At 41.9% G+C, this 17050-nt stretch overlaps 1 protein-coding gene across 5 annotated transcripts in view; it reads right to left on the bottom strand.

The window, feature by feature from the left end:
- Positions 1-17050, bottom strand: part of EIF4E3 (eukaryotic translation initiation factor 4E family member 3) — a 136302-nt gene that overhangs the window by 73814 nt on the left and 45438 nt on the right. For all 5 annotated transcript variants that reach the window (XM_031662780.1, XM_031662779.1, XM_031662778.1 and 2 more), the window contains 3 exons: positions 6816-6910; positions 3921-3981; positions 1360-1426 (listed from right to left, as the gene is read on the bottom strand). In XM_031662780.1, coding sequence (XP_031518640.1) covers positions 1360-1426; positions 3921-3981; positions 6816-6841 — 154 coding nt within the window. In that variant the 5' untranslated portion in view covers positions 6842-6910. The remainder of the gene's footprint in view (positions 1-1359; positions 1427-3920; positions 3982-6815; positions 6911-17050) is intronic.

Here is a 17050-nt window from a genome sequence, read left to right as displayed (position 1 = left end):
TTATCAAGTTGCTAAATACTCCCTATTAAAACAGAAGGAATCTGTACTTACAGACAATTTTATCTTAACCGGGGTCTCTGTTTTTTCTTTTTTTGAAAGAGGGTCTCACTCTGTTACCCAGGCTGCAGTGCAGTAGTGATCACAGCTCATTGCAGCCTCTACCTCCTGGGCTCAAGTGATCCTCCCACTGCAGCCTCCAAAGATGCTGGGGCTATGGGTGTATGCCACTATGCCCAGCTAATTTTTGCATTTTTTGTAGAAAGGGTCTCTCTATGTTACATAGGGTGGTTTCGAACTCCTGGCCTCGAGTGATCCTTCCATCTTGGCCTCCCAAAGCGCTGGGATTACAGTCATGGGCCACCATGCCTAGCGCAGGTTTTGTCTTACGTGAATAAAAAGTGGTGTAAGAAGTAAGCAAAACAAAAGTGGAATGATAGGAACTGCTCATGAGATGAATCCGAAACACGCCCCGGGACTGGCAAGGCCTACAGGGCTCTCAAACACGGCCCCATCTAAGACATCGGAGGGACAACTCATCATTGTCATTAGCTAAAAAGAAAATCTTAACTGAAAGCTGGGTAGGAAAAATAGTATTCTAAATGTTACTTCAGGAGCATTCAGAAGGAACTACCCCCAAAAGAAAACAAAACTTTAAACAAGCAATTAAATTCTGCTCTCTGAGTGGGTTCATGATAAACACAAAGCAAAACAAAAGCTTTTTGTTTTGCTCTCAGAAATACCCTGAGTATTTGAAAATGGTCTCCAAAGAAAAGCCCTGAAGAACTTCTGTCTTATCCTCCACCGTGAGATCCTGGGACATAACAGTGAGCATGTCCCCACCTACTACTCTAGTCCTCTTTGAGCAGGGGACAGAGAGAACAAGAGGAAGGGGTTAGGGGTTGAGAGGGACAGAGAGAATTGTGCCTGCCCACCTACAAACTTCACTAGACACCGAAAGCACTTTCCCCTTCTGGAAAAACTGGAAGAGATAAAGGGAACCTACTACCAACTGTGTTAAGGGCCCAGTTAATGTCAGATTTTTCTTTTCTGCCTATTTATTTTGGACAGATGATTACAGATACTATTAAGTTAAGCTAAGAGGGAAACACATACATGAATATATACATACATATATAAATATAATATGCACATACGTAAATACACGTATGGACATAGACACACATATCTAACACTAAACACCAAAATCACATGAAAAAAAACTGAGTAACTTTGTAGTTCCAAAATAAACAACTTCAAAACATGTAAAAAGTCAAACACGTGATAACAAACTGCTGCAAGAAACAAGCACAAGCCAGTAGCACAAGAGGCAGGGCCGGCCAGAGCCGTGGGCTGCTTTACCTGCTGCAGCACAGTCTGTGAACTGTTCCCCGATGGTTGCTAACAGCAACTCTTTCCAAACTGCGGACTGATATGGGAAAATAATAAAAAACAAAACAAAATACACATATTTTTAGAACATTATCCTCAGGAGCTAAACAAATTATGTTTTCTTCAACTTCACATGTACTTTCTGTGCCCATATTTGGAGTCCACAGACACCTCCAAAGCCTAGGTGCAAACATTTATCACCGTGGCATATTTTTCAGTGGTTTACAAATAACTTTACACAGATACAAGTGAGCCAAAGTCTAGTAAAAGCTAACCTCTAGTGAAACCCCTGGTGAAATTCAGAAGAATTTCTAGGCAAAACGCATTCAAACGACTAAAAAATTTCCAATTCTTTACCTCTCACCGATTCAAAACACAGAAGCTAATTATATGTGGATGCTATTAGTAAAATCTTTCTCTTCAAAATCCTTTCTCTGTTTTTCTTACTACTTATAAGGTACTTCAAAGGTTATACAAGTAAAGAACACTTAAGGACATTTCTTGTTTATTTAATACTAGAGTCTTGGGAAATTCCATTCACTTGAGGCAGACTGTTTATGGCAGGCGATAGAACTTTATGTAAGAATGTATGTAATTTCCCTGGAAGATTCAGTGCCTGCTGTGGTCTGCCTCCTACCAATGAGAAACACTGGAGTTTCTTTCTCCTCATAATCTACTAGTGGCATCCAATAGACAGCCAGATTATTTCCACTCACATTACTTCCTTTAAAAAGTTCTTGGTCCTATTTATCCTCCTTCCTGTGATTCACAGGCTCCAAATTGCCCCCAAACTAGGTTTGAATCCTGAGAGGCTGCTTGCTATCTGCAAACCAGGTGGGTTAACAACCTCTCTGATCATCAGTTTCTTTAGGTGAACAAGGAAATAATAATAGGTCTGACCTTCCAGGGCTGTTGTGGGTATGAAATTAGTCAACAAATGTGCTCAGAGGGCTTAGTACAATGACTGCAATAAAAGGGCTTAACATTTAAAATCCATGCCATAAACAGCTGTGTGTTTGCTATATTCCAAGTGCTCAATGCATATTAACTATAATAATAGTGTTTATTATTATGTCCTCACAAGCTTAAAGCAGTCTCGCTGAATCTTTAACCAAGGCCATGGCAGTTAGCCAGGGAACTGAGAAGTGACCTTTCATCCTTTTCTTTTGTCTTTCCTAGCCAGTCCCTTCTGGTCTATGAGTCTACCACCTAGGAATCATTGCTTCCATTTTCTCTGTCCAGCTACAGTCCTTCAAGCTGTTAGTGATGAAGTTGAGAGCTGGGAGATGCCATTAGGGGAAGGGAGACTTCACCCTTCTGCTTTGAATTCAGACAAGGTTGGCCCACAAGACTCCCACTGGCTGATGACAAAAAGTAGGCTAAACTGCCTGGGATGAAGGCATTTGCACGGATATGAAAGAGTTATTATTTGTAACCCAACGCAGCCAAGTGAGCTAACAAGGAGAGGACAAAACTGCCTTTCAGCTGCTTTTCAAGGAATGTTGACATCATGATTACTTCTACTAGAGTTCAAAGTCTAGTGCGAGTAAATAACATGGAAAGGCAAAAAGTGTTCATAATGAAATTTTAAAAACACCTTATATTCCCTCATTCTCTTATATTCTCTGCTCCCCTGATAGTTTTCATTATGTACAACAAATAACAGGAAAACGCTGGAGCTTCACATCTTGACGAATAGTTTGCACCTTTGACAAATAAATCTGGTCATATCTTTGGGTATGTGCTTATAGGAAAATGACTCCAGCTCAAGCATATGGGTCCCTGGAGACATTTCAGTTCTTTGAGCTTATCCACATGAAAGAAATCATGAAAAGGTGAAACTGGGTAGCATTTCCCCTTTTGTCCATTTTCAAAGACGTTTTTGGTTTCCCAGGGCTTAAGATAACCGATTTTAATGTTCGCGTTCATTTCCAGTCAATATGATTAATTAGAGCTCGCTCTGGGAAATCTGGGTTTCTGAGACTTGATCACTGCAAACCAGCATCCCACTAGGTCGTCACATCATCCAGGTTCTCATCAGCCCCAGAGGGAGATGGAGCATAGTCTCTCATGAAACCCCAAAGGATGGTGAAATGCCAAGCCTCCCTATTCTCTGTGCCATTGACATTCTCAGAACTGCTTTTGTTCCCCCTGTAGAGGAGGGATGAGCCTTCGGAAACAAAGATCCTACTTCTGACTTTGTAAAACCATATGCCACATGTTAGTCATGGCTGTCAAAGGAATGACTACCATAAAGACATTCACCCAGCTTTTCTGTGAAGTTCACAGGCATTTACTCCTGCAGACTGCATCATACAGTCACATATTACACCATGTCTATGGAGAAGCACAATTATACACTTTCAAGGTGACAGTGTAAGGCAGAAAATCAAGGTCAGAACAGAATTTCTCACCCCCAGCCTGTTTGGGGACTGCCAGGTAAACAGGCTGTCTGCAAAGCACAACATGTTGATGACAGGCAGTCAACAACCCCAAGCCTTGTCGGTTCTAGAAGATCAGAAGGAACCTACCGTGCTGTCCTTGGGGACTTTCATCTTCCATACGCCGCCCTTTGCATTACTCTCCTCTTCCCTGGGCCAAAGACCAACGTTTAAAGTTACACTCAGGACTAAGTGATTCTACATCCATTTAGATTAAATATCTCTACATACATTTAGTTTAACAATAGACGACCTTAAAAACAAAATAGTTGGGCATTTTTCTTGTTTTTGTTTTTTATTTTTTATTATGGATACATAATAGTTGCACCTATTTATGGGGTATATCTGAATTTTTTTTTTTTTTAAGACTAGGTCTCACTCTGTCACCCAGGCTGGAGTGCAGTGGCATGATCATAGTTCACTGTAGCCTTGAACTCCTGGGCTCAAGCAATCCTCCCCACTCAGCCTCCCAAGCAACTGGGATTACAGGCATGTGCCATCACACCTGGCTAATTTTTTAAATTTTTTTTTAGAGACAGGGTCTCCCTCACTTTGCTGCTCAGGCTCGTCTTGAACTCCTGGCCTCAAGCAATCCTCCCACCTTTGTCTCCCAAAGTGCTGGGATTACAGGCATGAGCCACCACATCTGGCCTACATGTGATATTTTGATACATGCATACAAGGTATAATGACTGAATCAGGGTATTTAGGATATCTATCCAACACCTCAAGTCTTTATCATTTCCTTGTGTTAGGAACATTCCAATTCCACTCTTAGTTATTTTGAAATACATAACAAATTATTGTTAACTATAGTTACCCTGTTGTGCTCCAAGACCTCATTTATTCTAACTGTATTTTTGTACCCATTAACGATCCTCTCTTTATCACCCCCGCAACTTCCCAGCCTCTGGTAACCATCATTCTACTCTCTTTCTCCATCAGTTCAGCTGGTTTGTTTTGTTTTGTTTTGTTCTTTTAGCTCCGACATACGAATGAGAGCATGAGATATTTGTCTTTCCATGCCTGGTTTATCTCACTTAATATAATGTTCTCCAATTCCATCCATGTTGTTGCAAATGGCGGAATTTCATTTTTTTGATGGCTGAATACTGTTCCATGGTATACATGTACCATATTTTCTTTAGTCATTCATCTGTTGATGGACACTTGGGCTGATTCCATATCTTGGCTCTTGTGAATGGCACTGCAATAAACATGGAAGTGTAGATATCTCTTCGACATACTGATTTCCTTTCTTTGGGGTATATATCTGGCAGTGGGACTGCTGGATCATGTGACAATTCTACGTTTAGTCTTTTGAGGAACCTCCATACTGTTCTCCATAGTTGACTGTGCTAATCAACAGTGTACGAGGGCTCCCCTTTCTCCACACCCTCACCAGCATTGCTGTCTTTTGGATAAAAGCCATTTTAACAGGGGTAAGATTGGGCATTTTTCAATAAACTCTTCATCAGTCCTTTTGTTGGAAACAGAAGCAGATGAATGCAAAAGGAAGGAGCTAGGGATGGAGAGGCAAGAAAGTGGCATTCAGTGGCTCCATGGGCAGGGAAGATGATAGGACTTGAGATCCTCATCCTCAAAGGGCTGGTGCAGACAGGCCTGCTTGACTCTGGGGATGGACAATGAATACAACCGCTTCATACAAGGGAAGGCCCTGACACTTCAAAGTCATAGTCATGACATTGTCTCATGTGATTCTCCTATCAACCATGTATCAAGGCCTCATAGGTATCCCTGTGAAGGACACCTGCTGTGTGTCACTGTTTAGTATCTGCTCCCTTTCTGGTAAGAGCATTCCAGTTTCCCCCTAAAGAGCCACCTGCCCCCTACTCTTCTGTGAGATCCACTCAGGCAGGGTTGACTCCACGTCCTAGCTTCAAAGATGGGCTTCTGACTCAGGCTAGCCTATGAGAGTACTGCCTCTTCCTAGTCTTTGTGATTGGCCAGAAATTGAAAGGGGATCCAAAGTGAGACAATGAGAGCCAGCCCTGAGATTTTATCTGGGCTGCTGAGTACTAACATTAGTAAACTTGCAGGGTGTAAGACCAGAGCATACGAAGGCCACTTTGCCACCTCAGATGGGAGAAAATAAAACCGAAAATTAAACCAATGTAGAATAAAGCAGAATAATTCTGGTGGGGACCATCAGATTCCTGATAACACTGGAGCCGGATCTGCCAGAAATTACCCCTACCAGTGAACTTCCCAGTCACAGGTTAAAAACATATTCAATTTTTTTTTTGCTCAAATTAGGTTTCTGGTGGCTGGGCCTGGCGGCTCATGCCTGTAATCCCAGCACTTTGGAAGGCTGAGACGCGCAGATTGCTTGAGCCCAGGAGTTCAAGACCAGCCTGGGCAACAAGGTGAAACCCCAACTCGACCCAAAATAAAAAATTAGTTGGGGGTGGTGGCATGCACCTGTAGTCTCAGCTACTTGGGAGGCTGAGGCGGGAGGTTCACCTGAGCCTGGGAGGTCAAGGCTGTGGTGAGCTGTGATGGTGCCACTGTGCTCTAGCCTGGGTGATAGAGTAAGACCCGGTCTCAAAAAAAAAAAAAAAAAAAAAAAAAAAAAAAAAAAAAAAAAAGAAACCAACCGAACAACAACAGTAACAAAAAACCCACACAAAAAAATTAGGTTTCTGTCATTTGCTACTACTCAAGATGAGACACATTTACATTTTATTAATGAGTAAATAATGCAGAAAGACTGAATGACAGGACATAAGGATTTATTACTAATTGGGACTCCAGCTTGGGCAAACTAACTTACTGTCCATCTTCATCACTACATCAAGCTATTAAAGGAGGAGGACACTTAGCCCCAGACCCTGGGTCATGATTGGTATCATAGACTTTCTATGTTGTCCATGTGAGACACACATCTCAGGTGATATGATATTTTATGAGGTTCATAAACATTTCCCTCCCACCTTGACCTTAAATTACACGTTAGACACTTACCAAAGTGGTCGCCTCTCTCCTCTCATTAAATGATAACTGCATCTCAAAGGCAGGCTAGTCACAGGAGGGATATTATTGTATACACTCCAGAATATCTTTAAAAGAAAAACAAACACTTTGTTTAATATACCCAGTATCGATTTATTATGCTGCTAGATTATCAAATTAGTGCATTAAAGAAAAATTTTGATTCTCATTGTTTTATCCATTCAAAATAGGTTTTTCTCAGTATCCCTTCTAATTCTCTGCTAGAAAATGTAATATAACATTAAAGAATGCTAGGTTTGGTGGCTCACACCTGTAATCCCAGCACTTTGGGAGGCCGAGGCAGGTGGATCACTTGAGCCCAGGAGTTCGAGACCAGCCTGGGCAATGTGGCGAGATCCCATCTCTACAAAAAATACAAAAAATTAGCTTGGCATGGTGGCACACGCCTGTAGTCCCAGCTACCCAGGAGGTTGAGGTGGGAGGATAGCTTGAGCCTGGGAAGTCAAGGCTGCAGGTGAGCTAAGATGGCACCACTGCATTCCAACTTGGGCAACAGGAGTGAGACTCTGCCTCAAAAAAACAAAAACAAAAACACAACAAGAAGCAGAAAAGATGTTCCTTGCTGATGCTGTGCCAAGTTCTATGTTTCAAGAAGCTATCGTTATTAAGCAAACATTCCTAAGCAACATGTCTACACATAAAACTGGAAAGCACTTTGCTAATGATTTTTCTGACAGCTAGGTAGTATCTACTAAAGTCTTTAGTACTGAATACATGTACTGAACATATTTGTAACTATCTTGTTATAACAGACCCTGTCTTCAACATGGTGAAACCCAATCTCTACTAAAAATACAAAAAATTAGCCAGGCGTGGTGGCAGACGCCTGTAATCCCAGCTACTCGGGAGGCTGAGGCAGGAGAATCACTTGAACCCGGGAGGCGGAGGTTGCAGTGAGCCGAGGTCACACTATTGTACTCCAGCCTGGCCAACAGGGCGAGACTCCGTTTAAAAAAAAAAAATAGACCCTGTCTTCTCTCTAAGTCTGTGATGCTACGGCTTGGGAGTTGAGGGATAGAGGAGATGGCAAAGAGAAACCACCTTAGACACTCTGTTTGCCCCTTATCTCTCCCCTGCTAAAGGAACAGGGAACAGCTCAGATGCTGAAGCAACAAGCTGCGCAAGATACACAGTGTTATGGACTGCATGTCTGTGTCTTCCCCAAATTCATATGCTGAAACTCTAACTACCAATAGGATGGTGTTAGCAGATGGAGCCTCTGGGAGGTAATCAGGTCATGAGGGTATAGCCACCATGACAGGCTTGGTGTCCCTGTGAGAAGATGAAGAGAGCCGGCCCTCCCTCTGCCGTGTGAAGACACAAAGAAAGGATGGCCATGCACAAACCAGGAAGAGGGCCCTCACCTTGGTGTGCCCATGCTCACACCCTAATTTCAGACTTCCAGACTCTAGAACTGTGAGAAAAAAGGGTTTGTTGTATAAATTTAAAAAAACTGCCCAGTCTATGGTATTTGGTTATAGTAGCCTGAACTAAGACACAGGGCAACTGGTAAACAGAAATAGATTATACAAAAATAATAAAGTAATAGAAAAACAGGAAGTCTTGGCAAAGACTGGAGCTGTTCTCTGTGCCAGGCTTTGTTCTATGAACATTTACATGTTTATGCAATTTATCCTAATGACAGTCTTAGGAGGAGGTATGATTATTATCCTTTTTTTTAAAGATAAGGACATCAGGCAGAGATGAACCTGCCCAAGAGTCACTGTTTGGTATGACCATTAGGATTAGGACAAGGATTGAGGCTATGAAGAAGAAAATGCTTCCCCATTTGTTTGGAGTAGGTCATAGAATTACTATGCTATGAATGCTATGCACCGAATTACTGTGCAAATAAGAAATATTGTTCTGTGTGGTGAGGTAAGCATAGGGTGATCATCTGGGTCTCCCAGTAGGTCTGAGGAAAGCAGCACAAGTAAAAGAGCAATTAGAAAAATCAATCCTAGGGCTCATGAATTGAGTCACATGGGTGGAATGGAATTTTATCTATGTTGAATGATAATCCTGCTGGGTTGTTCAAGCCTGTTTTGCGTTAAAAAAATAATAACACTGAATTAACTGCAAAGGTGGCAATGATGAACTCTAAGATCAAACTGAAGACAAAAAACTACAGGATGATAGATGTATTAACTGAGAATCCACCTTGGCTCCCTCCTACTAAAACGGTGCTAGTGTAGGGAGGAGCTAAAAGCTACTGTAATAACAGTAGCTCCTCAAACACACATCTCTCTTTATGGAGGTACCTATCCCATAAATGCTTTGCTATTTGTACAAATAAGACTATTCCAATATTTCAGACTGTCTGCGGTATGAGGGTGGGTAGGCAGGGCTGGAATCTGAATCCAGACAATTTGATTCCCAAACCTCTGTTCCTAACTACTCAGCTATTTTCTTTTAAGATATTACTATATGTTTTTGACACATCTTTCCCCAATCTTAGCAGCCAGGAATGAGGTCATGAAGCCACAGAAAGAGGGACACATGTTGAAGATGTTTTCCCATCAGTAAGATGCCCATAATTCCCAAGAGGCTGGTGGTTGTCAACTCCAGCCTGAGAACCCAGTTATGATGTGGCAATGTCCTCTGTAGAATTTATGCACAAAATAACATTAAGATGAAAACTCCTGCCTAAGGTAAAAACCAAGAGGACTTTGGTGCTGGCAAACTTCAAGTCTCCTCAAAGGCATCACAAACCAAAGTTCCTGCCGTCATGCCCCTGTCAAAAGTTGTCAAAGCTTGACTTTTTAACCTAGTACTTGAAGCGCATTGAAAAAATACAACAAAACACCTCTTCCATTTCAAAGATCAGAAAAACACTAAAGATCGTGCTAAGGACTGGAGCTTTAGAAGCTTCTCTTGAAAACAAAAACAAGACAACTGATTCTGCTTGGCTTGGCAAATTTGACAGGAAGAGATTACAGCCCAAGAAGATCAGAGATAGACTTAACATATTCATTAAAGCACGTATCTGTACATTTGTGCTGAGCGTAAAATAGGAGCAAAATATCCGGTCACACCATTTAAAAAAAAAAAAAAAAAAAAAAAAAGCCCTTTTTAAAAAACATGTGTCATTGAACTGGTCTGTTTCCCTGTTGCAAACCTCATCCAATGTGTAGAATATTTGTGAAGTATGTCTGCTGGTGAAATACCTACAGGAAGGAATCTACCATTATTCAGCTGCTGAAAATCTCTTCCACCCTTGCAGAAGTGAAAGGTCTGCTACAGTGGAAGCCTGGTAATTCGAGATTATACTCTCTGTAACACATCTTGAAAATGGAAACACTTAAATTTGACTATACGTAAAATCTTGCAAATAGATTTCAAAAGCCATTAGGCTTATAATTAATTTTGTTGGACTTCCAAATCGAAGATTGCAGTAAAAGTAAAACTAAGCACAATGTTTATTAATGATGGTTAAATGCTTTTTTTCCCCAAAAGCCTTGAGAATCACCCTAGGACTAGAAGAGGTATAAAAGTTGAACATCTTTCATTCAGTCAACATCTGTGACCATCAGTTGTGAACAGGGCACAGTGAAGAGTCCTTGGGGAACTGAGCTGAATGCAGGAGGGTCAGCTTTTGACCACAGCAATCCACTCCTTGGGAGGTATGTTCTAGAACACCAATCTGGCACCTCTCCTTGAGAAACTGAGGCAAGGAAGACACCTGTCCAATGGAGTCTAATACCTGGATTTAAGACCTAGGTTCTCAGGATAACCTTCACAGGTCATGTAGCCCTTGAAACCCAAGTTGCCTCCTCTGTATAAGGATACAGCTACTTCACTGGAAAATGTAATGACGAAATACAAAGTGAAAGCACTTGCAAGGCCTAAGGAAGGAAGCAAAGTACGGTTAGACCCATTAATATGCTGACCACTTGATAAATCCCCAATCTATTAGTACTGGATTGGAGCAACTATGTCCCACCTGACAGTCTTCTGCCAAATAGATAATCATTCATTACCAAGAAAACTGGCAAATTTCCTCCTCAATTTCCTACTGGAATGTTCTGAAGAAAAATAATGCACTTGGAAATTCTTCAGAAGAAAAAATGTCATGTGTTGACAGACAACAAAGTGATATGTCTGTTTTGTAAAACAAACCAGAAACAAAACCACCCAGCCAACACACCTCAAAAAAAAATAAAAATAAAAATAAAATACAGGATTTATTCCAGGTTGTGGCATGTGTAGCAGGAGAGTATTTTCAAAAAAATAAAACAAATATTTTTGCTCATTAGGTATTACTAGTTGCCTGGGGCTTCCCACCAACTGAATCAGTGGTATTTATGGGCAGGGCCAATAGGCATCTGAACCAAATAGGCAACTGAAGAGTTTAATGGATATTTTTAACTCACAGCAGCCACAAAGGCTCAAAGCAGAGTGCTTCTGATTTACAAGAGCTAGGTACCTGAGAGAGAAATGGGTTTTCCTTTGAATTCCAAAAAGGACTTGATTTAAAGAGAGAGCCCAAGTGTGGAGTTGTGATCATAGAGTAAACGAGATGTGATAGGATGTGAGGGTAATTTCCCACCACATAGAAAGTCAGTTAGTAAAAAACCAACTCTGAGTTGGGGAGTTAAAATCTTGGAGTGAGAGGAGAGTGAGGTTAAAACCCTGAAAGGATGGGAGAGAGCCCCACGCAAAGTTTGGGGATGCCTAGAGCAGAGCAGTGTGGAACCCGCTTTCTGGTACAGCCCAAGAGGCTCCAAGACTCCCAGAAAAGGCCCTCATTCCTACAGTGCTGAGCAACATGGCGGTCAGGTCTGAGAACAGCTGTGAAGGCAGGAGGGGTTATTTTTGCCGGGAGGGCCTGCCACAACCTTATAGGTTCCCCTCATTCTGGTGGGGTAGGGGGAAGGCAGACAACATTTCCTAAATCTCCAATCTGGAGCTTGAAATTGCTAGAAAGCCTACAGACAGCAGGGCCTGGGGTCTGGACGTGTGTGTACATAGCAGGGGTCTTCATGACATGAGGTTACAGCAGGGCCAGAGGCGGTGGGCATGGCCCAAGGTCAGGAGGGGTCAGGGATATTTCTGCCTATGCCTGTTCATTTGGAGAAGGAGAAGAGGGTGGTCATTTTCCCCAAAAGAGACTTAAATTGGAAGAGACCCAGTTTCACAGTTGAAGTGACTAAATTACTTTTAATTAACAAGGTCAAATCTCGCCCCACCCCAATACACAGACACAATGGCCTCCACTGAGAATGTGGAGGAACACGAGCAATTTAACTTCAGTTATATTTCTTCATAACTGGATTGTAGCTATAGATGTTGATCCTATTATGCATATAATGAATAAACTAAATGATGGATAAAGAATCTTGTTATACTTGATTCGAAGTCTGCGCTAGACAGAACTATGAAGTGGACCTGGCTGCAGGTCCTTCTCTTTCTCTCTTTTCAGTGTTGGCTTTCTTCCTCTCTCCCCTCAGGCCCCTCCCTTCTCCCAAGAGGTTCACTCCAGGTCATTCTATTGCAAGACACCACCCACCATGGGCTGTCCTGCTGTGTCCAGGGCAGTAAGTACTGGGAATCAATCTTTCCATCATCCTCCATGATCAATACTGACCTAGAAAACCTCTTCTTCTGAACGAAGAGCCCTCATTTCCCAAGAGTTTGGAAAGCAAGCTGCAGCCCTAACTTAATGATCCATAACTGCACAACTCCACAGTCAGGAGGCTTGAAATGAAATGAAGTCTTGATATTATCGACAGTACACAGGATAAGTTTGGCATATGCAGGGGAAACATTTTCTTAATTTCAATAGGTTATATATACCCTTTATGAAGACTTTGTTTATGATAAACGATGCTGAATTTCCACTTATAGAGGAAATATGGTTTCTGTTTTATGCAAATTTAAATGAGAAGTCAATTTATAAGAAATACCGGGTAGAATATACAAGTGAGATTAAGTGTGGCAAAATCTTGAAGGTGATAACTTCAAATAACTGAGGTTCGAGACAGAGTGCTGTACAGGAATGAGTTTTCAGGGGTGGGATTTTTAGTCTTATAGCAGGTAAGGCCGAAATAAACTGGACAAGGGAGACTTCTCTTGCAAATCACATCTGGCAGGTAGCTCTTCATTCTCCAACAGGTAAAATAAGGCTTGTTCAAAAGCCGTGTTCTATTATTTTTTCCCTCTAGAGATGTGGGTCTTGTCATGTTGCCCAGGCTGAACTCGAACTCCTGGGCTCACGCAATCCTCCCACCTCAGCTTCCTGAGTAGCTCGGATCACAGGCATGAGCCAATGCACCTGGCTAAAAGCCATTTTCTATTCTGCACTGCAACCCCTGAGGATGCAAAACCACATGAGAACTGTGGAAAATTTGGACAGGTTCACAAAAGAGTAAGAGAATCAATAAGCATCTGGAAAACATGCCTAGATGTAAAATGGAATTTTCCAAGAAAGGCAGGAAAGTAGAAATGAATTTAACTCCAGGCAGAGAGAATTATTGTTGGGTATGATCAAAGTGTCCTCAGCAGGGGTTCCCAGGTCCTTTGGAGGCTGAGCCTCCCCGACTCCTCAATCAGGGGGAGTAAAAGAAAGAGAACTGAACTGGAAGTGGAGGGAGTTCCAGTCCTAGAGACATGGCATGATTGGCTCTTTCCACTGAATGTTTGGGCCACTTATCTCCAGCCTCAGGCTCCTCAGCTAATAGATGGGGTAACAATTCCTCTCCCAAACCCATCTACTTTGATTTGCTAAAGGGCCTCAAAGTGTAAAAAGACACATATGTCTTTAATAAGGCAATCATTAATATCACATGATTTTTACCTTTCATCTAAACACATGTGGGAGGAAAATATAGACATAATTGGAGAAGCGGTTTTTTTAGTGCTAATGGAGTGAGAATAATCTCAGCACTTTGAGAGGTCAAGGAAGGAACACAGCTTGAGGTCAGAAATTCGAGACTAGACTGAGCAACATAGCAAGACCCCATCTCTACAAAAAAATAACATAATTTAGCTGGGTGTGGTAGCACATGGCTGTAGTCCTAGATACTTGGGAGGAGGATGGGGTGGGAGGATCTCTTGAGAGCAGGAGTTTGAGGCTGCAGTGAGCTATGATTGCACCACTGCACTCCTGCCTGGGTGACAGAGACCCTGCTTCTGAAGAAAAAATAATTAATATACAATCCTAGAATAAATTAAAAAAACAGTGGGACAAAAGCATATCCTCAAATGACTTGCAAGATAATATCCTGGCCAGCTCTTAAATACTAAAGACAATTGATTAGATGTTAAGGACACTCGCAGGCTGAAATCTCAAAAGTTATTGATAAGTTAAATATCTTCACATACACCTGTTAGTGGTGGTGCAATCCAGAGTATAATCACTTGAAATAAATAATCTAGAAGCAGTGGTGTATAGTTTTCTGATATAAAATATGACTGAAGAAAGCATAAAAAGATATCTCAGTAGAAGTAGACAAATTATGGCAGATGATTGGGTACTTAACTATGGCTTTTTACGTCATTGTGTCATTTAAGTCTCATGACAGCATGATAAAATTACCATTACAATTATTCCCATCTTACAGATGAGTAAAATGAGATTCAGACAGGTTATATAACTTGTCCAAGCTAGTAAGCGTCACATATGAGACATCAACCAAGGCACTGTGACTACCCTAACCAGATAACTGATAGAGCTGAGGGACAGAATCCAGTAACACTTAAGTAAAAGCCGGCCACATCTGAGGGCTAAGTGCCAAGCATTACTAAGAACTATATACCTATCTTATCTAACTTTCACTCAACCTTAGGGAGTAGGCACTAATATTACCTCAGTTTTACAGATGAGAAACCGAGGGAGCACAGACAGCTGAGAGAGAAAGGACTTTCCTGATCCTTAAGGCAGTGTTTATCAGCCATTTTTTCACTGTTGCTCCCTTAGGCCCTAATAGAGCCCTTTATCCTAATCACCTATGACAAAATTTTAATATCACAGAGATACCATATATGTTTATGGACTGCATGGACATCTATGCTTTGCACATAAAAAGAGCGAGATTTGTTCACTGATGTACTTCCTCTGCAAGAATCAACTTTGGCCCCCGCTGAGAATGTGCAGCCTACAGAATCCTTACAGGAAAGTGGTTCATTTATTAACTTCTAATTCATTCTTTTTTTTTTTTTTTTTTTTGAGAGTGTGTACATGTAAGAGACAGAGTCTCACTCTGTCACCCAGGCTGGAGGGCAGTACAATCTCAGCTCACTGCAACCTCCACCTCCCGGGTTAAAGCGATTCTCCTGTCTCAGCCTCCCCAGTAGCTGGGACTACGGGCGTGTGTCACCACTCCAGGCTAATTTTTGTATTTTTAGTAGAGACAGGGTTTCACCATGTTGCTCAGGCTGGTCTTGAACTCCTGAACTCAAGTGATCCGCCCGCCTCGGCCTCCCAAAGTGTGGGGATTACAGGCGTAAGCCACCATGCTCAGCCTCATTCATTCATTCAATTCTTCAATATTCATTGAGTGCAAAGGACCAGACACAGTAATATGGTACTGCATGATTCCATTCACATAAAGTTCAATAACAGAATGAATGTAATGTGGTAGAAATGAGAACAATGGTTGCTTTGGGGGATGGAGGCTGGAAGGGGCACAAAGAGACTTTCTGGTGTATGGGAAAGATTTTTTTTTGTCTTGATCTGTATGACGGTTGTACATACGTACCCTTGTCAAAAGTTATACTTAAGAAATCTACATTTACTGTATACAAATTATATCCCAATAAAGTAGTTTTAAAGAAAGTATTTCCTAGTATGTGCCTGCCCGGGTGCTTTAAATTGCTCCCTGAAGACCCTAAAATGCTGTGGATTCAAGGGCTCTACCAAATACTCTGGGTTATCTCGCAGGGTCAGGAAAACCAAGCCAATCCCCTCATCTGACTAGTGTCAGCCCTGGAATCTCTTACATAGCCCTGATGATCTAATGTCATGTGGATTGGGAAAAGTCTAATGAGACTCTGAGAGCCTTTACATGAGGACAGGCCTTCAAATCAAGCGCTCTGAGGATTATAAAAAGACTGCTGGGAAAAGGTCACAGAAGTCCCTAAATCCACAGAAGAGGAGACGTGCAGGGAAGCCTCCCAGATTCTGAACACGTTGATGTCTCTGGACAGTGGACCTCGCGCTGCCTTGTGGTGCCGTCTGTACTTGGCACTGCACAGCAGCACTGCTGCTCTGCTTCCCACACGTTTATGTCACTTCCCCAACTACACCAGAAATGGCCCACAGTCAGGACAGTGTCTTCACACCCGGCTCACTGCCCTTGGTAGCCACACACAGCACCTTACAATCAGATTTCTGTGACTTCGTAATTATGCATGCCAACTTTTTTGAACCAGTTTGAACCAGATACTGGGACCACAGCCTGAAAAAAAATGGATCTCTGTGCTACTTCTGCATGTAAGAGGCTGCCTAAGAGACACAATTTAGATGCTGATCTATTGGAATTTCTAAGACATTAAAAGATTTAGGGATACAACAGGAAAGCTATTTAAAATCTGTCCCTTCTAGAAAATTCATGGACATATGGTCAATGCAACTCTGAAGCAGCCTCAAAAGCCTTATTCTACCTGCACCAACCCATTAAACTAGAAGATAGGAGAAACTGGATAGAATCTGCTATTGAAGAAAATAGAAATGGGATCAATTAAATCAATCAGGTTTTTTCTTTTTTGAGACAAGGTCTTGCTCTGTTGCCCAGGCTGGAGTGCAGTGGTGTGAATATAGCTCCACTGCAGTGTTGAAATCCTGGGCTCAAGTGATCACTGTGCCTTAGCCTCCCAAGCAGCTGGGACCACAGGTGTGTGCCACCATGCCCAGTTAATTCTGAAGGAAATTATTTGTAGAGATGGGGGTCTATGTTGCCCAGGCTGCTCTGGAACTCCTAGGCTCAAGCAATCCTCCCACCTCAGCCTCCCAAACTCCTGGGATTTCAGGCGTGAGCCACTGTGCCTGGCCAGTTGTGTTTTTTCAGTCGTGTTTTTCCAACTCCATCATCAGAGTTAGATAGAGAAAGAACTAATAGAACTAAGAGCTTGCACTCATTGAGAATCTGCTACATATTAGGTATTCCACTAAGCATGGCATAAACATAATCTTATTTAATCTTCACAGTAACCCATGGAGGTAGGTGCTACCATTAGACCAATTTTAC

The sequence above is a fragment of the Papio anubis genome, chromosome 2 (assembly GCF_008728515.1).
Source record: "Papio anubis isolate 15944 chromosome 2, Panubis1.0, whole genome shotgun sequence".
Taxonomy (NCBI): domain Eukaryota; kingdom Metazoa; phylum Chordata; class Mammalia; order Primates; family Cercopithecidae; genus Papio; species Papio anubis.
This window is presented reverse-complemented; position numbering and strand designations above follow the sequence as displayed.